General features: G+C 33.9%; 1 protein-coding gene across 1 annotated transcript in view; it reads left to right on the top strand.

Annotated features, from left to right (window-relative positions):
* Nucleotides 1–24,250, top strand: part of LOC148941864 (eukaryotic elongation factor 2 kinase-like) — a 121,213-nt gene that overhangs the window by 64,277 nt on the left and 32,686 nt on the right. The window contains exons 8-12 of the mRNA XM_089103160.1: nucleotides 1,496–1,651; nucleotides 2,877–3,158; nucleotides 6,641–6,742; nucleotides 9,922–9,988; nucleotides 17,554–17,717. Of these exons, the coding sequence (XP_088959286.1) occupies nucleotides 1,496–1,651; nucleotides 2,877–3,158; nucleotides 6,641–6,742; nucleotides 9,922–9,988; nucleotides 17,554–17,717 (771 nt within the window). The remainder of the gene's footprint in view (nucleotides 1–1,495; nucleotides 1,652–2,876; nucleotides 3,159–6,640; nucleotides 6,743–9,921; nucleotides 9,989–17,553; nucleotides 17,718–24,250) is intronic.

Genomic DNA, 24,250 nt, shown 5'->3' on the forward strand with positions numbered 1-24,250 from the left:
GTTACCTCTTTCTCCAGGGTCCGACCTAGTTTCTTTTGTATTTTTTCTCCTCCTTTGAAGAATGGGTGGGGTCCAGCACAATATATCGTGTGGGAGGCGCCCTTCGGTCTTGTGGATCATACACCCCTAGTATCTCCACCTTCTTATTCTGATCTCGTTTGTTAAAAGTGTGGTTTAATTCCATTGGTTTATTTTTCTGACGTCAATCGTCTCATTTTGGAGTCAACCACATTAATCCTTACGTGTAATTACGTGATTAATCCTTAATCCATTTAATCCTTAATCCATTAATCTTTACGTGATGCCACATTCGTAGCCAGATTAGCCAAGGCAAACTCTGTATTTGGACAACATCGACACGCGGCTGATAATTAAGAATGTTTGACACATTTCAAAATAAACACTTGCGTCGAATTAAAAGCTTCTTTTTTTTAATGAAATTTAAAGCATGTAGAAAGAACCAAAACTTTCAAAGTCGCCAAAAATTTTGCAAGTAAATTCTCTTTGTCTGTGACGAAAGTGTAATATTTCTTGTTGCATTTGCATTAATTGTTGGAGTAACATGCTCTGTGAAATTTGAGTAGCAAAATCCGCTAAGACTTGGCAGTGGGATGTGGCAAGTGGCAGTGGAAATTTGAGTGGCAAGTGCCTGTCCTCCACGATTTGCACTTGTGTCTAACAAGAGAGCTAAATATTCCCATCTTATTTACCCATTGCTGCTATGAGATAAGATAGATAATATAAGATTTATTGCAAAAAGCCCGCGGGCAATAGCAACACAGAATACAGTCTAAAAACAAAGCTCAGGAACACAATACAACTTTAGATAATATAAATAAATAAAAAAAGAAAAACAGAAAAAAACAAAGACAAAAAAGAAACACACCAAGGTTCAACTTTTTAACCGACAAATACCAATCATAATAAAATTCAAATCCTAAAAACGTAACAAGCTATCCCCTCAAACATGATTCCCTATGTTTAGTCCTTAAACGAAGAAACTTACACAACTGTTTAATAGCACACGCGTTCCTCTCAGCCATCCGCTCAATTAACCAGCATTCACCTCCCAAACACTCGTCCAAAACATTCCACGACTCAGACAGCCCTTCACCCTGGGATACAAAATGAAATAAATTCTCATTCACACATCCACGCATAGGGCGAAAATAGAGGCCAGCCGCCAGCCTAAAGTTTCCCAAAAATTTCCTTCTCTCACCTAAATCCAAACTATCCCCTCTTACGAACAAAAAAACTCTTCAAATCTTCTCTATTCAGCCCAAATTTAAAATAAATCTCCTCCCCCCAACAGTCTTTAGCTTGGGGGTAAAACTTCAAAGAAATAAATTGGTGCTTATGAGCTTGCCACTCTTGGATTTCTTAGTCATTTAGGGTTATGCTGTGTTGTTACTATGTCAAATTAAATTGGATTTTATATTATATAAACACTTCAATACAGAATCTATGATGTGATTTTTTTTTTTTTTTTTTTTAGACAGAAAGCAATACTGTCCTCAGAGGAAATGAAGAAATATGTTTGATACCTTCCGAGTATGAGAGAACTCATCTTACTGAGTTTCTACGTCTACGGTCAAGCTCAAGTATTTGCTCTGTCGTTTCCGATACAATAATGGAAGACGAAGAACAAGAGGTATTTCGGGAAAAAACTTTTTTGAGCTCTTTCTTGCAGCTGTACAGATAAAAATTTGCGCGGTGTAAAATAAGTCTAAGGGAACATTTGATAGCAAAATTATAGATTATATTTCGCAAAAAAATTGTCTTATTCTTTCATCAAGTAGTTATATTTAATCCTATATGAAGCTTTAAGCCTATCTGAAAGCCTATTTTATCCACCTTCCTTGCACAGATATTTTGCTAGAATTTTAAAGGCTAATAGCTCAATCCTTCTTTTTATTTTGCTAGAATTTTTTCTTCTTTTTTTGCTAGAATCATATATTTTTAAGCCATATTTTGCTTTAATTTTTTAGGCTAATAGCTAGATAACTTAAATCCTTTTTTTTTGCTAGAATTTTTTCTTTTTTTACGAGAATCCTATTTTTTTAAGCCATATTTTGCTTTAGTTTTAAAGGCTAATAGCTAGATAACTTAAATCCTACTTTTTTTTCTAGTCTACCGTTTGAGAGTGAACGAGCCTTTTTTTTTGCAGGAAAGGGGGATCTTCCTGTAGTTTGTTTTTTAGAGTTGTGGCGGTTCCAAGATTTTAGAGCTGTGGTTCCAAGATTAATTATCAGTTTGCGTCAGTTTTTACACAACACATCGGAGGATAGAAGTGAAGCCGCACGAATAGAGGAAGAAAATGTTGGCTTCTCAGTGATAGATTTCGACGAAAAGTCCATCTATCAAAAACTTAAAAAGCTAAACACAAATAAATCAGAAGACCCGGAAGGCATACACCCTCGCATTTTTAAAAACTCGCAGCACAAATCACAAGAGCTCTATTTCTCATCTTTATGGCATCTATAGATACGGGAAAATTCCCTAGTATCTGAAAAAAGGTAATTATCACCCCCAAAATTTAAGAACAAAACCCAACCAACTACAAAACAAAATCCAATCAACTATAGGCCCTTTTCTTACATGTATCACTTGTAAAATCTCCGAGTCCATCATAGCAGACAGATTGCTAGAATACCTTTTAACCGAAAAGTTAATCAACAAAAGACAGTTTGGATTCCTAAGACATAGGTCAGCTGAAACCCAGCTACTTCTAGTTACAAACACCTGGAGACTAAACCTCGATAGAGGCATAGAAGTCGACGCAATATACCTTGATCAAAGCCTTCGATAAAGTTTCTCATTCATGGCTTCTTCTTAAGTTAAGAAACCTTTGGAGTGCGGGCAAAGCTCTTGGTTAGATCACGAATTTTCTGGCAGGCAGAACTCAGAGGGTGAAATTAGATGGCCACATTAGCACAGTTGTGGCAAAAGTATCTAACGGTACTCCACAAGGTAGTGTCATCGGGGCCTTGCTCTTCAATCTTTTTGCAAACGGCCTGCCTGACAATATTAACTCAGATATCGCACTTTATGCTGGCGATACAAAGCTTTTTAGACCTATCAAATGCCCAAATGATATTCAAGAACTGCAGACCAACTTGAAGAAGATAGCCGATTGGGTGAGGACGTGGAAAACGGAGGTAAACACAAGCAAAAGCTCCCACCTCTGCCTTGGACTGCTGAAGTTCAAGTCAACCTATAGCTTTAACACCAGTCTAATACAAAAAAACGTGTTTTTAGTGGGACCTTGGAGTAATAATAGACAGTGAGCTAAAATTCACCAACAACTAAAAATTCATCGTGAGCAAAGCTTGAAAGTTGCTGGACTTATTCGTAGAAAAATCACCCTAAAGCATCCTCAGCTTTTTTGAACTCTATTCAAGTCTCTTGTTCGGCCTATCATTGATTATGGTCACACGACAATAAGACCTCACCTTCAAAAAGACATTGATGCAGTTGAGAAGATTCAGTGAAGAGCAATAAAATCTGTAACAAAACTAAGAGGCCTCTCCTACTGTGAACAATTGGAAAAGCTGTCACTTCCTCCCATCCCCTATAAACTCCTCCGAGGTGATCTTATTGAAACTCTCAAGCTATGTCACAAGTACTGCAATAACACTGGCCGAGAGGAAATACTCTTCTTCAACAATCTGCGAGGATACAACTTTATACTAAAATAGAAAACTTTCAATAAAGAAGTTGAAAGATGAGCCTTCTCAAACCGAGTAGTCAAGGAATGGAACAACCTCCCCTAAGAAGTGGTTGTGGCTGACTACCAAATCTTTCAAGAATAATATTGACAAGTTTTTAGTGGAAGTAAATTTTTACAGAGGTAAAAGCCTTTCTATTGCAGTATATTATTATTATTATATGTATTATTATATTACATGTTATTATTATTATTATATGTATATATGATAGATAGACTTTTCTATCAACAAATCATTTTATACAATCCTAAAAAGGGCTTATCCCAAATTTTCCTCTCAATCACTGGGACTATCTGTCTTGGCTTTTTCTACAATTAGCTTTGTCTGAATGCCTACTGCAAAATAATTGATTTTCAATTCAATTGAAGTCAAGAATTTACATTTTAAATATTAAATAATGTATTTGTTTCAATTGAAGTTTAAGATTCAATTGAAATCAAGAATTCTATCAACAATATCAAGAATATCTATCAACAAATCATTTTTATACAATCCTAACAAGGGATTATCCCAAATTTTCCTCTCAATCACTGGGACTATCTATCTTGGCTTTTTCTACAATTAGCTTTGTCTGAATGCCTACTGCAAAATAATTGATTTTCAATTCAATTGAAATCAAGAATTTACATATTAAATATTAAATAATCTATTTGTTTAAATCGAGGTTTAAGATTCAATTGAAATCAAGAATTCAAATTTGAATTGAAAATCAATTATTTTGCAGTAGGCATCAAGACAAGGCTAATTGTAGAAAAAGCCAAGAGAGGTAGTCCGAGTTATTGAGAGGGAAATCTAGGATAAGCCCTTTTTCGAATTGTTTAAAAATTAACAGTTTCCATAGTTTGCAAGTGAGGTTTTGAGTAAAATTGAATTTAGAAAAGACAATTAATGTAACTCAAACATTAGTTACATTATTAATAAGCTTTGTTAATTAATAAGCTTAATTAATAAGCTTATTTAATTAATAAGCTTTGCGACCAGGGATGGAGACCATCAATGCCAATTTGCAATCAGTATTGGTTGCTCGTACACAAGGAAGGTGTATATACTACTCAGAGGAAGAACGCGAAGATAACTTAACCCACAATAGAGACTGTTATAAATCAAACTAGTCGTCTAATTGCTAACGTGGGTGAGGTTTTGAACAGATGGCAGCAGCGTTTCGAAACGCTCTTAAACCTCGCTCTTGTACCCAGTATATTAGCCAACATTACACCATCGAACGGCATCCAATCAAAGCGAATTTTTGTCCCTGTGTGTATTTCAGAAAGTTTGGAGCAATATGGCTAGATCTGTGCTGATTTACAGCACAACTAAAATCACAAAAGTTTTACGCTTCACTACTGGTACGGTACATATTCAGTTTTGGAAACTGAAAATTTGGAGCTAAGTAGGAAGTAGACATCTCTATTTAACTATTTGTACATTTCCTTATTAATGTTATCTAGTTGAAATCACGGACAGAAATAATTGAAGGGACTTAAAAGCACGTTTTTCCTGGCACAGGAGGAGAGCCTTCAATTCACGGAAGAGGAAATTGAGAAATTCTTATTGGTCACTTTTCTTGATACTGGAAATGAAAGAATTTGCTTATTACTAACATGTTAAAAGTAACAACTGAATTTGTATTTTCTCCAATCAGGTGTAAAAAATCGACTTTATTTGTATATTGTACTGGGCAAAATGGGCTTATTAGCTGAATTTCTTGAAATCATCAGCAGGACAGCGGACTCACCTGCAAAGTATGGGAATCAGAATTGTTTCCGGAAGATTCAAAATCCCAGTATTCAAGAAAAGTGATGGGCTTATGATATTGAACTGCCAGGAATCTTGCTTATTAATATTAATGTAAAGTGTTCCAGATCGTACTTATCAGAGGTTTCTGACAAATAAGAAATTCCAGAACAAAACCGACACATAACAAAACCAGAGAAAGACCGAATCATGTTGGAGCATCCATTTCCTCATCAACGAAAAATGGTGCTATTTATTGACTGTCACAGCTTTTGATGAGAAGCTGAGTCTGCAATGTCATCAAAGAGGATAGGAAAACTTACCGGATTAACTTACCAACTTAGTCACAGGCTTAGACGCTTTACTGGTCTAAGTTAGTCGTGACTTTCTTGATTAGTTGCGGGATCAAGCAAGGATGCCTACTCTCATCGATACTCTTTGTTATCAATTCGGTAATAGACCCTGCAATGGCGATGCGTCAGATAATTTATGTTTTTCTAGGTTATGCAACCTCGATTTGTCAGACGATGTAGCTAACTAAGTCGGTAATACACATATTATGCTCATCATGGAAGTCGGCAGCCATGTTGCCTTTCTCGGTCTCATGATAAACGCCGCCCAAACTAAATACATGTCAAACAGCTTGAATACATCTGGAGCCCCAGGAACGTTTCTTGATTTATGAGACATCGAAAGATCAGTAAGCTTCAAGTATCTGGGCTCATCTGTCGATGTAAATGGCCGCTGTGAATACGAAATCCAGTCTAGAATAGTATTGGTAGCGACAATTTTGTTGATGCAAATTCTTGATGAGCGAAACCCTGTGGCATAGAGACCAAATCCATCTCCACACCAAAATCCAAATTTATGAAGTATTAGTCAAATCAGTACTGTTGTAAAGCCACCGGTGCATAGTTTTCGGCCACCGATGCTTACAGAGAATCTTAGATATCAAACTTTGTAGTAAGGAAGAGGTCAGACAGCGATGCTTTCAATAATGTAGCGGATATTATAAAGAAACACCGGCCCATTTGGTTTGCCACGTCTGTTGATGACCTGAAGAATACCTTTTCCAAAAAAATTGATAGTTTGTTTACCACTAGCATCGTTGAAGAAATGCCTTGGCCGCTACTTTGAAGTCCTACTAACCACGGCCAAGACCGATTCTGTGCTCTTAGGTGGCCTTCTCCGCATTGAAGAAGACGGGACTCGTCGTGGTTACAGAGGATCACCCCATGAACAAAGGTAAATCCACATGGCCACAACAAGTCCGTCAAAATGTAACTGTCAGGGAGAGCTGATAGTTTTCCTGCAAGTAAGCAAGTCCTCGGCCCTTATATGTGGCCCTTATTTCTCTCGGGGGATGTGACCATTCTAACAATTCCCATGTGTTTGCATTCTCAACTAAAAGTTTGTCGCATGTGAATATTGTTTGCTCTATTAAGCAAAAATACAAGTTTTTATTAAAAATAAATAAAATCTAATGGAAATATAATAAAAAGAAGTAATGCTGATTAAAACAAAATAAAATAATAATTAAAGATTAACCAAATTAAAAAGTTAAATTTACAAAAATGTAAAAAAAATAATGTAATAAAATAACTAAAAATATACTTAAACGATGTCAAAACAAAGCAATTTTTTTTACATGACATTAAAAAGCAGTGTTGAAATTTGATTGGAAATAGATGATTTTTAATGCAAGTAATAATAATAATTTATTTTTTAATTCTATCAAAAATTGTAAAAATAGCGAGGTAGCAATGAAAAAAAAAACCAAAAGACCTGAAATGAATATAGATAAATGCTGTCGAACCCACAATTTAGCTTGTAAATCTTACTCTCGTTTAATTCTCCTGCTTATTTCTAGGTCTTTATGCCAATTACATAGCTCCTCCCTCTCCCTCCCACCCAAAGCCTAAAGATTTTTCGATTCTTATTCATAATTTATAACGTTTTGATATGAGCCATCTTTCATTTTCAAATTTTACCCCCACTGCCCAGTACACAAATTTTTGCCGCCACTACCTTGGCAATAAATTTCTAGCTCTGTATGACCCCCCTCCCCCTCCCCGCCTTCCCCTCTCTTTCTCCATTCCGAAGTCTCAAGACTTTTGCGATTTTTTCATAATTTATTATGTTTTTGTATAAGCTTTTTTTTCTTGTTGTTATTTTAATTGAACACCTTCAAAATGTTCCCCTCCCACCTTTGTACATGACTATGTACCATTGAAGAAATATTTGTGGTAATAGAAAAGGTTTGCTCGTGGCGATAGAGATTTCTCCTATAGCGCCACTTATAGCGCTGGAGATTGTGTCAGCTAGGCTAGCACCTCTCTCAATTAATGAGGGGAAATTGAATATGTATATATACCATTGTGGCTTCTTCTTTCTTGAGCTACCTGGTGATCAGATTCCTTTGGGAGCATTTACCTTGGAGACTGGCGAACTAATTACCTATTATCGGACTAGACTCAGACATATAAGAGAAACAAACACATATAAAAAGACAATAGATTTATTGAACTTACATACTTAGTTGTACAGCAACGGGTCACTTCAATGACAATAATGGTGACCGAAATTATTTGCGGTACTAATCGTTTTAAGTCTGACTTCATATTAAAATTAAAAAAACACATTTACCCCACTCCCAAACGCAGTTCTTTTGTCCTGCACTCTAGGGACTGCCTGCCATTGGCTCAAGTGCCCCCAGGACGCAAATCCTCGTCCAATAATCTCTTAAAGATTTTTCAGATGATTCAGGAGTTCACACAGTTTTTTGCCTTTTAAACTTCCTTGGAAATTTTATGCATTGCATTTTTTTTGCTACAATTATCTTAGCGAAATTTGAACGACTAGCGCCGATGTCTGATTGAAGCTAGAAATGCAATTTCTCTTTTTGCTGATTAAGGACTTTTCATTTTTGCGACTAGATTTAGCTTAATTATAAGGAATCGGAATTATCTTTAGAAAGAAACTTTATTTTGGTATTTCAATTACATCACATCTTACTTATGGTAATTATCACCCTTCCCCTGAAATAATGACGCACCATCATTAGTTACTGCCCATTAGGAGTTTTAAAATTTTTCAATTATTTTTATTATTTTATTCTACACCTATATCTAAAATTCGTCTACCGGACTAAGATTGTTTTTGGTTCTAGGTCAGCTACTGTATTAAAGATTTTTTTTCTTTATCTAACACTGATTACTCTTACTTTTCTAATAAGGTTGGGACTATTCTACGTTTACATTATTTTTTTTTTTTTTGCTGTCTATATGACGTATTACATACTATCTACACAACGTTAAATGAATAACATAATAATATTAAACCTAATTATACTTGTGGTACACACATAAATGATTTATAACAAACAATATTTTGTTTAACATATTCACTGATGACATTAAAACACTTTCACTATTGAGATTTTTGCATTGTCAAAGCTGTTGGGAAGTAACACATTTAGCTTCACATCTATTCATCACCTTTCGTGTCCTTAGTGTACTACACCCTTCTGTTGTAAATTACTGTCCTTCACTCCTTTTGTCCTGGCAAAAATTTCGAAGCACTTACGTTATGGTTTCTTCATGGAACAGTTTGAGTCTAGTTGTCTTTACACGGTAAGTTTTCCCTAATAGTCAACTGGGAAATGACCGTTAAATATCGTTCTGATAGTCAACTGGGAAATGATTCTTCCCACTACAGGTGTTGGTGTTTTTTTTTCTTCTCAGCATATAATTTTTAGGATTTTTGAGGCACGTAGAGAATGTATTATCGCGTAAAACTGTTCATTTGTGCCTTTAGAAATGGGTTGTCGTCATACTATAGTGACTCTCTTAATATATTGTCTTTAAATTCAAATTCAAACATCTTCAACTATCATTTAACTTCAAATATCGTTAAATATTGTTTATCTTGTACTGCTCGATGGTGTTCTCAGAGTTAAAGTTCAAATTGTCTTTAATTTGTCTTCAAATATCTTCAAATGTCTTTTAATATCTTTTAACTTCAACTATTGTCTATAGTGTTCTGATCGATGGGGTTATCCTAGTAAAAATTCAAATTTTCTTTTATGTGTCTTAAAATATAATGGAATTTCTTTTATTATAATTTAAATACGAAGATCGTTTATAGGGTGATGAGTTATTTGTAAATATGAATTAAAATAAAAATTTTATTCAATTTAGTATTCGAATATATTCGAATTTATTTAAGTGTATTTAAACTATAAATATTGTTTAATATATTTTAGCTTAAAATATCATCACTATACTGTCAAAATATTATGTGTTCCATAGTGAGTATCAACAGCGATATCTACGTATTTATATCTTTTACTGGCCGCTGGGTTTCTCAGCGTTTATGCGATTATATAGCTCGTTAAAGCAATTTATACTGAGGTTCGAATATAGTGTTACCTGATACATAATGTGGTTCATTGTCGAAGAAACGACGGACGAAGGTAACTGTTGTTTTCGTTGACGAAGTTGGGATGATACTTGCCTGGAGTTATGGTGAGTACTCTTTGTTGGTTGAGATTTGAGGAAAATATATATTAATGGCTCGTATCTGTACTGGGTAGCTCATTGTAATGCTCAATGACCAAAGTGTCCATTTACTTTCCTGTAATAAAAACAACGCGGCAGAATCACATGTTCTTTGAAGTAAATACACATACAATAATTCACGCATTAATTGTGTTATAATTTCTTAGCTATGAGACAGAATTAAATAAATACACTAATATTAGTACTCACAATGAAAATCTAAAACAGAAATTTCTTCAAATTTGTTTTGATAACGAAAATCTCGATATTGAATAAACATAATTTACCCTACATTATTAAGTTTGAGGTCTACTTTTACAATATTTTTCATGCCTGCATTGTTCACTCAAGTCCGTGCTGTTTAAGAAACTCATGTTGCAGCGTCATAACCACACGGTTTTACGCAAACGATACTACAATGAGGGAACAAGACATAACAAGGACTAGTGGAGACCTCTATACCCACTCGTTTTCTGATGTCTTCCCTATTTCTTGGCTTAGACGTTTCTATGGGGTTGTCGGGTTTAACGGCTGAAATGCAGAGGTTCCTAGTCTCGGGATTTTTCCGTAATTGCAAGTCCACATTGGTGCCTCATATTCACTTTTCAAATAAGGTCATTAGGTGCAGGATTTCCAAGCTTGCCTCCTTAGATTCCAGTTAATGCTTGGCAAGGAATATAAGCATCATGAAGAACTGACATCAATATCTTTTTAGAAGGCTATTGTTTGAGCATATCCTTCAGCACTAAATAAATAAATATTATATTAAAGTCTTATTAGAATCCTATAAGCGTGAATCAACTTCACCTTATTAGGGAATTCCTTGTGGGTTTTACTTAGTCGCCATTGGACATACACAGGGTTTCAATCCATATATCTTCCCTGATCACATGGGTTTAAAATTATACGTATTATTATTGAGATATAATTTCACATCCGCAGTGAAATTATACATATAAACGTGCCGATAGGTTGTTTGGTTATAGTTACCAATAGTTGTCTATTAGTACATATATTACTCGAGTAAGAAACACATGAATGAGCAATGTGTAGGCCTAAAATAATTATAATCTGCACTAAGATAAAATATTTCATATAATTAGACGCTTCTGTACTGGTAGTTTTTTTGTTTTTTGATTTTATAAAGCTGCCAGATATAAGGGTATAGCCTACTGAATTTCATAGTTTAAAAACTAAACTTTTTTTCAAAATACAAGACGCTCCGAATTAGTCGTGTTTACTTCAGCTAATAAAAAGAACTTCGCTCTATCAAAATATACTGAAAACTGGCTGAGAATTGTACGGGTATAATGGTGGTGAAGAAATATAGGTTTCAAGAGGAAATTTCTTTAGTATTCACTATATCAGAATTGGATAATTTAATATACATGTTGCTCAAATAACTTTCGCATAAACTAAAAAAGGGGGAAACAGGAAAATTTTTTTTACAAAAATAAATGTTTTTCACTAAATGAAGCACAGTCTTTTCAAGTTAAACATAAACCTTAGTCTAACTTAAATAAATTATCAGGTTCTAAATAGTTTATTGAGATAATTAAATTTTAATTAATAACTTATTTAGAAATTATATTTTAATAAATAATTAAAGTAAAAATTGAGTACTAATTGATTATTAGAATAGTTAAATAAGAAATTGACTGATATTTTAAGCAATAAAAATTAACAAAACGGCAAGTAAAATGGAATATTAAACACTAAAAACCTAAAAATAGAGCAAAACACGAGTAAGATCAAGCTCTAGCTAAGAATAGTGTCAGATTATCGAATTTTTAAGTCAAGTTAGGCGTATCTGATTTATTTTTGATTAAAAATTTTTTTTTTTCAATATTAACGTGGAAGGAAATTTAAGCAGGGATTCTACATCTTAGAAAATTCTTATGCTCGTTGTAGAGAGGAGATTTCGCCTCGACTTAATCCATGTATAAGACCATTAGTAAAGATATCACCGTCATCACCTTGCAGTCTTCTTATTGGTAGAAATTAAACGATAAGTAAAAAATTTTTTTTTTGTTTTTGATGACATCAATTTATGTTTGGACCTGGGTCGATTTTTCATAGAAAATTCGAGGAGACCTGAGTCAGCATAGGTAAGATATAACGTGACTGACTTACGAAAATATGTCACAGAAATTAGAGCACAAGATATGTCATAGATAAACCAATGAAATTAAAGAACATTTTTGTCACCGAACTATAGAACAGTGATCTCTCTGTTATTGTATGCGTCATAGGTATAAACTAATGAAATTAAAACACTTTTCTCTTCTTTTTTTTTTTCTTTCGCCTCGGAGCTATAAGAAAGTAAACTCTCTGTTTCTCTTTCAAAGCATTCTGATTCAAAAAACGAAAACTTAACTAGCTCACAGAAGTTTTTATTAAAACTTTAAGTATTGTTTTGACTGGCCCTGATTGGCATAAAAATACTAATTTCTTATACTTTAAGGACTAAGGAATATCCCTTCCTACGGTTGTTTAAAAAAAATTACAAAAAACAGTTATGGGCCTTGAGTTCCTACCCGGGCTTCACACAAGACGTGGTCCAACGCCATTTGTTGTTCTCAATAGACCACGATCTTCCTACCTTTGGTTATTTTCTGTTCCAACCTTTCTATTATCCTTTGAAAGGGCATAGAAATAACAGTAACAAAAATAAGACATCTAAAACTTAATCAACTCCTTAGTAACATAGACTAATTTAGTCTAAGGTGCGCGAAGTATAGCAATCAAGGATGATTGTTGTAACAAAACATTGAACGTAGATTTAATTAAACTGAAGTACTAAGATATGTCTTATGTCTAGCTACAAAAATAAAACATACATATGCTCATCCTCTCTCGCTCTTAAATAAATAGAACAACATAAAAAGAAAATTTACATTTTCAAATAAGCAGTTTTTAAGAACAATGGGCAGACTTTTGACGCCCTTTCCTAATTGTGTTGAATGGTATCTGTTTATAAAAAAAGCAATAAGTTAAGTCTGATATTTGCCATCATTACAAATAACCTATAAAATGAATAAGCGCAAATAACGCTGATATTTATCCACTAGGGGACCTAACGTGTGCGAGGGTAGTCGACCCCAGCAATACAAATGACACTCGACCCAAAAAAAAATATATTCATGCATTTTTAATTATTCTTTGTAAACAAGCATGTACACTGGCTTGTTTTACATCTACATGGCTCTAAAGCAGCCATGGTTCAAAATTCAAATTTTCTTGTTCACTCATTTTGCGGAGCTACTTTAGACTTTGAATTTTTTCTAACAACATTATTCACGTGAAGGTCATCTGTGTAGGTAAAGGAGACCCTTTTAAGACCTATCCCTATGCCTCAATTTTCTGTGATTAACGGTTTCTTTCGCCGAATTTCTCGCCTTATGCAGAGTTCCAGTCACAGCTGGGTAACAACTCTTCTTTTTTGCTTCCTTTGGCGACTTTTGCTAAGCTTTCTAGCATGTGTGCTTATGCCGCTGCCGCCAATGTTCGTAGTGCTAGCGACCGCTGGCACCACTTATTGGGGTGTATGTGCAGGGTCACTAATTTTAAAGGCAAAAAATGACGCAAAAGATTGCTATGCCACTTACTCTAATGACGCAAAAAGATTGTTATGCCACTTACTCGAATGACGCAAAAAGATTGCTATGCCACTTACTCGAATGGGAGAACCCCTTGTCGGCCCTAATGTTAGTGAGATTCCCGCTCTTACCCCAACGGTTCTGCAAATATCGGGTTTGGTACTACCCTATTTACAGTATACCCTGTCCCAGGGTATGGTAACGCGATCGAGTGGTCAAATGGCCACTTTCTAAAGCCAAATGTACCCACCTTGGGTTACGGCTAGAAAATTTCTACTCTCTCCTTGGAGGTAATAACCCTCCCTGTCAATATAATAATGACGGTGCCTTGTAGCTCTATTCCTACCCTGCCTGGGTTACGGAAAATACTACACAGTTTGTAGAAAATACCTTACTTGTATTCTTCCAAAAGGGTCACACATGTAATTAAAGAAACGAAAATAGGTCATTTATCTGAAAGGAAAAGAAACAGGGGTGGAATATAACAGACCCCATTTGCAGACCCACTATTATGCCTAAAATTCTTCTGTTTCTACCAACGTTTCATCGGTCCAGCTAGATTTTGTTTTTCTTTCCGTATTGTCTTTTATTTAATTCTTTCAATTCACGGTAAAAATAATTTATTATTTTTTAATATACGGAAATAAATAAGTTAAATTTTTAAAAAAAAAAAAAAATCTAAACTTTTACACAGGTCGTATAATTTTTAAAAACTGAATACTATTTTTTTTTTTTTTTTTTTTTTTTCTAATTTTAAAAATAATAAATTTTCCGTTTCTCCAATTTTTATATTTTAACCCAAACTTTTAGGGGATACAAATTTATTTAAAATAGCCAAAGTTCAAGCAAAGCTGCTCGAAGGTTGGACACTCCCCTCCCATACACGAGCTTTCCAAAACTATTTATAAGGGAAAATAGTTACTACGACTATATACTACGTATATAGTATACTATATATTATACTATATACTACTATATACTATACTATACTATATACTACTTATATATACTCTGTACTACGACTGTAGGTCCCCAATCGCACTATTTTCTGCTGCTGACCACGAAAAAAAAAATTAAAAGAATTTTTTTTAATTGAAAATGAAAAGAATTTTTTTTAATTCTAAATGAAAAGAATTTTTTTTTAATTAAAAATAAAAAAATATTAATTTTGCACAGAAGTGGTGGTACCAAAACTCTGATTGAAAGAATCCATTCTTGTTAGGGTTACATTGTTGGGCCAACAGTACAAGTTCATAAAAAATGTTGATAACTCCCAAGTTCAACTCAAAACATCTTGTTTGGTAAGTTCAACTCAAAACGAGTAAACGTTATTTTCTTTCAACGTTGTTACGTCCCATGTTGCAGCTAATGGAATTACATCTGGAAAAGGGGAAATTATATAAATGCCGAGATAAACAGATGGTTTTTAATTTCTACAGATTCTCGTTAATCTTTGAAAAGATCCTTTAATACTATCTTCACAACTTCTTAAACAAAGGGGTGGAGTATATAATTACTCAGTTTCAGAAATTATTATTGATTTAGAATAACCTTTTTAATTTCAGAAGTGTCTTTAATTCGTATCTTTTCTCCCTACCACAAACTGCTTACGTTGTTAATCAACGTTGTTTACGTTCTATGTTGCAATTAACTGGATTATATCTAAAAAAGGAAAATTATACAAATGCCTAGATAAACAGGTGGTTTTTAATTTCTACAGGTTCTCGTTAATTTTTGAAAGGATCCTTTAATAGGATCTTTAAAACGTCGTTAACAAATAAGCGGATTATATAATTACTCAGTTTCAAAGATAATTATTGATTTCTAAAGAAACTTTTTATTTTCAGAAGTATCTTTAATTCGCATATTATCTCTCCGCCACAAAACTGCATTTGAAGATCTCTTTTCATTAAAAAATGAATTTTCACTTTTATCTACTTTTTTGTGATACAAATTGTTTTATACGTTCACACTTAACCAATTTAAACAATGGGATTCTTTTTTCATAATTGTTGGCACTTTGCAAGGTCAGCCCCTCTAAGAGGTTGGCAAAGAGGCAGACTTATTCAATTTCTGCGATTCTTATATTACCCTTAATTTCAAAAGATCGTTTTTAATTTCAGAAATATGTTTAAATTTTATTTATTTTCGTCCAAAACGGTAAGCACTCAGTGCTTGTCGGTTATATTGCAAGCACAAACACCCCATCCCCTCTATCACCTCCTGTATGTAACTTGGGATTAACGTTTACATTACCAGCACAAACACCACCTCCCTCTTTCACCCCCTGTATGTGCCCTTGTACAAAATATAATAATTTGGAATTACCGTTTATGTTACCACCACAAACACCCCCTCCCTCTTTCACCCCCTCTATGTGCCCTTGTACAAAATATAATAAGTTTGAATTACCGTTTATATTACCAGCACAAACACTCCTTCCCCTCTTTCACCCCCTGTATGTGCCCTTGTACAAAATATAATAGTTTTGAATTACCGTTTATATTACCAGCACAAACACCCCTTCCCTTCTTTCACCCCCTGTATGTGCCCTTGTACAAAATATAATAATTTTGAATTACCGTTTATATTACCAGCACAAACGCCCCCTCCCCTCTATCACCACGGTATGTGCCCTTGTTCAAAATATAATAATTTGGAATTACCGTTTATATTACCAGCACAAACGCCCCCTCCCCTCTATCACCCCTGTATATGCCCTTGTTCATTATATAATAATTTGGAATTACCGTTTATATTACCAGCACAAACACCCCTTCCCTTCTTTCACCCCCTGTATGTGCCCTTGTACAAAATATAATGATTTTGAATTACCGTTTATATTACCAGCACAAACACTCCTTCCCCTCTTTCACCCCCTGTATGTGCCCTTGTACAAAATATAATAGTTTTGAATTACCGTTTATATTACCAGCACAAACACCCCTTCCCTTCTTTCACCCCCTGTTTGTGCCCTTTTAAAAAATATAATAATTTTGAATTACCTTTTATATTACCAGCACAAACGCCCCCGCCCCTCTATCACCACTGTATATGCACTTGTTCAAAATATAATAATTTTGAATTACCGTTTATATTACCAGCACAAACGCCCCCTCCCCTCTATCACCCCTGTATATGCCCTTGTTCATTATATAATAATTTGGAATTACCGTTTATATTACCAGCACAAACGCCCCCTCCCCTCTATCACCTCTGTATGTGCCCTTGTACAAAATATAATAACTTGGAATGTATACACATTGTTAAGTTACAAAGGACAAAGACGCCTCCAGGACCCATCTTATTCTAGCCTGATTTTTTTTTTTTTTTTTTTTCATAATTATAAAATTGTTAGTACTTCATCAATCTTAGTCATTGTTTCCACGTTAAAACAAGAAAATACGTTAAAACACGTTAAACATCCAACGTTAAACCAAGAAAATAAACTAGCTAACCTAAGTAGTTAAACTTGACAACGTTTTTCGGTAGCTGTTTGTTACCGTGTTTCATTTTTTGCTAATTTTTTACTTATAATTTTGCTAGTTTTTTTAGATTTGATACCCGTTACTACCAAAAGCTGCATTGCAGCACATAAAGTTATTCTTTCTTAAAAACTGGATTCCGGATTTTTCGTATTTTTTTAAGAGATGTATGGCTGTGTAAGTTTCCACTTAACCAATTTGAAGAGTTAGGTTCCATTTTCTCTGTCCTTGGTACTTTAGAATAAAACTCGTAAAATGTTATTATAAAAATTATAACTATAATAAATTATAATAAAACAAAAATGTAAATAGTAATAAAAATGATATATTAATTATTTAATAAAAAATGAATAATAATAAGGTAGAAATATAATAAAGCATAAAAAAAATATAGTATAATAAAATTATTATGCAAACGTTAATTGTCAATTTTAATTATTTTCTGTAGTTTTTTTTTCTCTAGGCGGAAGTACAAGCAGTAATGATGAGGAAAAGCTACTTTTTCAAGAACTTCTAAGGCGAAAGTCGAAACCTTCTTGTGTAGCAGATGAAATTCAGTCGAGAAATCTAGTTGCCAAAGAGGACCGACCCAGAAACTCAATTCTCGGAAGGGTATGTTTTAGTAACTCGGAGATGCGAGTTATTTCGTTATTTCATAAGCTCTTCATGCTCATGTCCAGTTAAAGCCACATACCCATTGTAGACCATATACCCCCAAGGATTTGCCAAATATGAAATAAGGTATGGCAAGTTTTCTGTCTTATAACCAAGTTATCATGGAAACTAATCTAAAAAAAAAAAAAAAAAAAAATGAAGAGTCGAGCAGTCGAATTAGTTTTTGAGTTGGTTTTGCTTAGTTCATTTGTTTATTTAGTTTTTGAGTTGATTAGTTAGTTTAGAGTTGATTTTGCTAGCTATTCGACAATTTGCTCCATTTATCGCGTAGGTAATTTTGGAGACCACACTGCCTTTTCTTGACGACAAATAAAAGTTCAAATAGGGATAAAATCCTTTTAATAGACAGTGTTTCACAAACAGTGATAGAAATTCACAAAAAAATACCAGATACCAGTAGTCATCAGTTGTTTTACTACTGATGACTGTCACTGCATATGTGACTAAAATATCTGGTATTTTTTTGTGAATTTCTGTCACTGTTTGTGAAACACTGTCTATTAAAAGAATTTTATTCTAATTCGAACTTTTCTTTATTAATTAATAAAATAATTAATAAAACGTGCTGATTTTAAGGGGCTGAGCTATAATTCCAGTTTGACAAAGACGTTATGTGTTATGTCCCAGTTATGTCCCAGTTTGACAAATGCTACAAAGTTATGTAGCATTGAATTATGCAATAAATTCTGTATTTATTTACTGCAGACTTAGACAAAGTGCCTTAGAGAAATTAGCCAATACCCAGATTCAAGATGCTAGATACTTTATTGTATCCATATGCCGCTAGTCCTTTGCCTCATTCTTTTTTGAGGCTGTGACTGTCTTTTGAACGTTCTTGTGAAGGAATCATCAGGTACTTTTCAGGGAAGCGTCCTCAGGAAGCAAATTATACTGCTCGTTCTGAGTTAATTTTGATTTGAGTTAATTATGAGGTGTTTTGGGATGAAAGCATTTATGGCTTTTTAGTGGTAATAAAAATAAATTTATTTACAAAATATAAAAAAGAGTCGAAACACCATCCTAGTCTTCCTCGGGAATTTGTTTTTCCTTTTACACCATAAAATAGCAGGAAACATAACTTTTGCCACTTTTCTCCCTTTTATTTACCCACTTTAACAACTTTTGACCCCTAAAAACAAAACCCCCTATATATATATATATATATATATATATATATATATATATATATATATATATATATATATATATATATATATATATATATATATATATATATTATATATATAAGGGGTTATATATAAGGGGGGTTCAGTAGTTTGTTTTATTTTTCTATGTTTTGTATAAGGACTTTTGAAACTATTGAAGGTATTATCAATACTTTTTGAAAAGATCCTCATAAGCTTGCTTTTATTCGATACTATTGATGTCTTAGTTCAGTAGTTTGTTTTATTTTTCTGCATTTTGTATAGGGACTGTTGAAATTATTGAAGGTATTATATAAAATATATAAAATATATTTTTCAAAATGAAGGGGACAATTTCGATGATTTTCGATTTTTTTCAATGAAAATACGGAAAAAGGATATTTTCATTGTAACAATAAAAAAAAACGTACAACTCCATGACAAGATTTGCCAGTTATGTCCCTATACATTATATATATATATATATATATATATATATATATATATATATATATATATATATATACATTTATATATATATATATATATATATATATATATATATATATATATATATATATATATATATATATATATATATATATATATATGTGTGTGTGTATATAAGGGGGTTTTGTTTTTAGGGGTCAAAAGTTGTTAAAGTGAGTAAATAAAAGGGAGAAAAGTTGCAAAAGTTACGGTTCCTGCTATTTTATGATGTAAAATAAATTCCCGAGGAAGACTAGGATGGTGTTTCGACTCCTTTGGGTTTTCTCCTTCAGGAAAAAGAACTAGTAGCAAAAAAAGGCAGGCCCTGTTCAAGCATGTAAGTTCGTTTTGTGGTACAAATGGCAGGAATATACGCTTCTTTGCAAAGTTTCGTGTTTTGCATCTAGGAACTTGAACCCTACAAGGGAACTTTTTTGACTTACTGGGTATGATAGTATAATTTCCAAGTGAATCGGCGCTCTTGTTCCTAACAATCACAAAAGGGCGAGACAGATTATATTAGCTGAGGTTCAAGTATTACCTGTTCAAGGTGATACACCAAATATACTTTGCGTACTAATAGAAAAAAGATCTAATACGCTTCTTATCACTAAATATATCTGTTTCTTGTAAAGGATAAATGACAGTTCGTTTTTAGACTGTGATTGTTTGACATACGGGTACCTCTCATTGGCATACTGTAGAGGTTTCAAACTCCTATATACAAAAATGCGTGTTTATTCGTTTTTTTTTATATTTTTCCTAGGAGGGATTTATCGAACCAGTAATCCTAGAAGATCGGGAGAGAGCTCATTTGATGCGAAATCAAAAGTTCTAGCGCTCTTTTTAAGTGACCAAAAATATTGGAGGGCAGCTATCCCCCTTCCATGCCCCTTTTTCCCCATAGTCGTCCGATCAAACTTTTGAGATTGCTGTTTTGTTCAGCATATTCGTAAGACCTAATAACTGAGTCTTTCAGGATGACTTGACCCCTCACAGCCCCCAGGGGAAGGGCTGTAAGCTGTGAATTTTGCCCATTTTTTTACATATAGTATTCGTTTTTGGGAAGTATACAGATATTTTGTTTCTTTGGGGGGGGATTTTCTGGCAGGGGGGGGGGGTAGGTGGGATGATCTTTCTATGGAGGAATTGTTCTTGGGGGAAGGGAATTTCCATGGAGTGGGAGCCAGATTTTCCGGGATTATTTAAAAATAACTAGAATTTAAATAAAATTAAACAACTTTTTCAACTGAATGTAAGGAGCAACATTAAAACTTTAAACATACAGAAATTATTATATATGTAAGGGGAGTTGGACCCTCCTCAATACCTTGCACTTTACGCCAATTTTTTTTTTTAGAACGTTTAAACAAGCTTATTATTCTAATTAAACGGGCCTTGTACTTCAGGAGTCATTCTTAGAGAATTGGGACAAAAAGTCAAACTTCAGCATAAAGAGCGAGGTATTAAGGATGGGGCAAACCCCCTCATATACTTAATGATTTCTTTTCGTTTTAAGTTTTATTGTTGCTCCTTACTTTCAGATGAAAATCTTGTTTTTTTATTTAATCACATTTGAAACCTGCGATTATGAAGTTCATCAAGCATCATGTTGTAAAATGAAAAAACTGTTTTTTTGTTAAAAATTTATCTCCAGTATATATCACATCCAGCTAAAAAGCCTCCGGTTTTTTTCACCTGAATGCAGTAAAGAACGAATCCCAGTTGCAACTAACGTCACAATATACTTTTTCTATTGCGTCATTTATGGTTGTAACCTATGATTATGACGTCATTCATCATCTAGTATACAAAGATGCTGTTTTTTGTTGTTTTTTCATTGCAAAACAATTAATTTTATTTTAAATATTGTGTTTTGTTATTTACAAAATTACGTAGACGTAGCAGTTTCCTTTATAATGAGTCCTTGAACACCTCTCTATTATGTTCCAGTATCCCACTAGCAGTGAAAAAAAAAATAAAAAAAATAAAAATAGGATACATCAGTGCTACCCATGCAAAAAAGGGGTTTTCCTTTTTGTTCAAGCCAGGAGACTGTTAGGTTTTCTGTACAGGCTTATCGGTGATGGCAATTCTAATGGTGTACTTTTGTTTCGATCCAACGCCGTTTTAAGGGTTTCAGGCTATTTTTCTAAATTCTGTATGTGTTTTCAAAATAACATTTTACTATTAAGACTAATGCAGATAATAGTTACCATTCCTAAATCAGCTAGAAATGGTAATTTTCTTTCGCTAGCCAGTTTTTTTAAACACCTTTTTGGAATTGTTGGTTACTACGGGGTGTGGTTTGTCCTTTACTAGGTTGCAGCTACCTCTGCAACCATGACAGTGAAGAAGGAAAAACAGAAAGAAAGAGAAAATATCAGTACCGCCCTTGAAAAAACTTATTTTCCCTGTTATTCAATCCAGGGGGCTTTAAGCTTCCTGTACAGGGTTTTTGGCAATGACGATTCTAATGGCATTCCGTTTTTTAAAGTTTCGGTTACTATTGAGACGATTCGCTCTTACTATACAGTTTGTTACCAAGAGCTGTTTGATTGCTTCAAAAATCAAATATCTATGGAAAGACTGCAGTATGAAAAGACATCAAAAATGCAGTTTTTCTGTAAAAAGTGATTCTATTTTTTATTTTTTTTTTTTATTAAAAAAAGCACTAGAACGTTTAATTTCCGTTTGATTGAGCCCTCTCGCAACATTCTAGGGCCACTGGGTCGATACGATCATCCCTGAAAAAAAAAACAAATAAACACGCATCCGTGATCTTTCTTCTGGCAAAAAATACCAGATTCCACATTTTTGCAAATAGGAGCTTGAAACCTCTACAGTAAGGTTCTCTGATACGCTGAAACTAATGGTGGGATTTTCATTAGGATTATATGACTTTTAGAGGGTGTTTTCCCCTTTTTTTGAAAATAGGGCAAATTTTGGCTCGTAACGTTTTATAAGTAAAGCTAAACTTGATGAAACTTAAATATTTGAAATCAGTATAAAAATTCGATTTTTTGGTGTATCTATTGATATTAAAATTCCGTTTTTTTTAGTTTCGGTTACTATTGAAACGAGTCGCTCTTACTATACAGTTCGTTACCACGAATTGTTTGATACTATTTGTTTCTACGCGACGCCATTTTAAAAGATTTCAGGCTATTGATTAAAATTCCCGTAAATTTATTTTCGAAAGAACATTTTACAAATAAGACTAATCGAGATAATAGTTGTCATTCCTGAATCACCTACAAATTGAAATTTTATCACTAGCCAGTTTTTTAAAACTTGTTCTTTGTTTTGGCTACTATGTGCCATGGTTCGTTGTTTACTCGGTTGAAACGATAATGATCTGTAAAAAAAAAATCCAAAAGGTCAAAGTGCTAGCACATGGGGGAGGGCTACTAACGCATTATACAACTGTGAACAAATGCTACGGTTATTATGTGCTTTAAAAAATCTAAAGTACTATATGTCTAACAGGTCTTCACAACGGAATCAGGCCATTCTGAGTTGACTTCATATTATTACCGATAGGGTTTATATTTAGCATCTCAATAAAAAGCAAGTTTTTTTGTAATGCTCTTTACTAGGTTGGTTCTGCTGATGCAACCATGATATTGTCGTCATGATGATGTTTTTTAGGGTCCTGGTTACCAATGACGCTGGTTAATCTTTTCTTTTACCCAGCTCGTTCGCACGGTTTGATACTTCAGTTTATAATCAAGTCAAAAATTGAGACGCGCAACAAAAACACAACTTTACCTATTGCGGTCTCACAAATCACGTAGTTAACGTACGGAGCACAAAATCGAACGGAGCTCTGGGAGGGTCCTGAACCTGTCTCAAGGACAATAGTGCACTTTAGCCTTAGTTTAGTTTTTGCTGGCTTATAGTTTAGTTTTTGACCTTTAGTTTTTAATCATACTTCTAGGTAAGGTAAAACGATAGAAAGTTTATTTGCGTTCAACTGAGACTAAAAAGGATAAAACGTTTTATTATGACAACGATTTATGATAACGTTTTATGCAGTGGCGATTAGGAGTCAACACCTGTAAGCAATTTCGTGATTGTAACTAATTGTTGTCCCGATTCTTCGATGTCATCATCCTTTTTAGAACGCTAAAAATATTTTTCGAACGCTTGTTGTCCCGATCGATCGGGACAACATCATTGACATTTTTATAACGTTTGTCACCTGCTTGTGGTTCTGTTTCCGTATTTGTTGTATTTTCTAATTTTTCTCCCAGTCCTGCGTCGATGTTTTCGTCATTTTCGAAACGTTTTTCACCAGCTTGTGATTCTGTATTATTCGTCCTTGTTTCTGACTGTTCTCTCGATCTTGTGACAACATCATTGACATTTTTAGAACTTTCGTCACCTGTTTGGGATTCTATTTTTGCGTCCGTGGTTATTTCTAATTTTACTCCCAGTCCAGCGTCGGTATTGTCGTCAATTTCGAAACGTTTTTCACCAGCTTGTGATTCTGTATTATTCGTGTTTGTTTCTGACTGTTCTCTCGATCCTGTGTCAACATCATTGACATTTTTAGAACGTTCGTCACCTGTTTGGGATTCTATTTTCGCGTCCGTGGTTATTTCTAATTTTACTCCCAGTCCAGCGTCGGTATTGTCGTCAATTTCGGAACGTTTTTCACCAGCTTGTGATTCTGTATTATTCGTGCTTCTTTCTGATTGTTGTCCTGATGCTTCATCTATGAAATCAGCCTCGAAATCAGCCTCATCTATGGAACGTTCGTCACCTGCTTCCGATTCTATGTTCATTACTCTTTCCAATTGTTGTCCTAATGCCTCGTCGTTGTCATTTTTG

Source organism: Artemia sp. Qi Xiang Cuo, chromosome 17 (genome assembly GCF_049724085.1).
Source record: "Artemia sp. Qi Xiang Cuo chromosome 17, ASM4972408v1, whole genome shotgun sequence".
In the NCBI taxonomy this organism is placed as follows: domain Eukaryota; kingdom Metazoa; phylum Arthropoda; class Branchiopoda; order Anostraca; family Artemiidae; genus Artemia; species Artemia sp. Qi Xiang Cuo.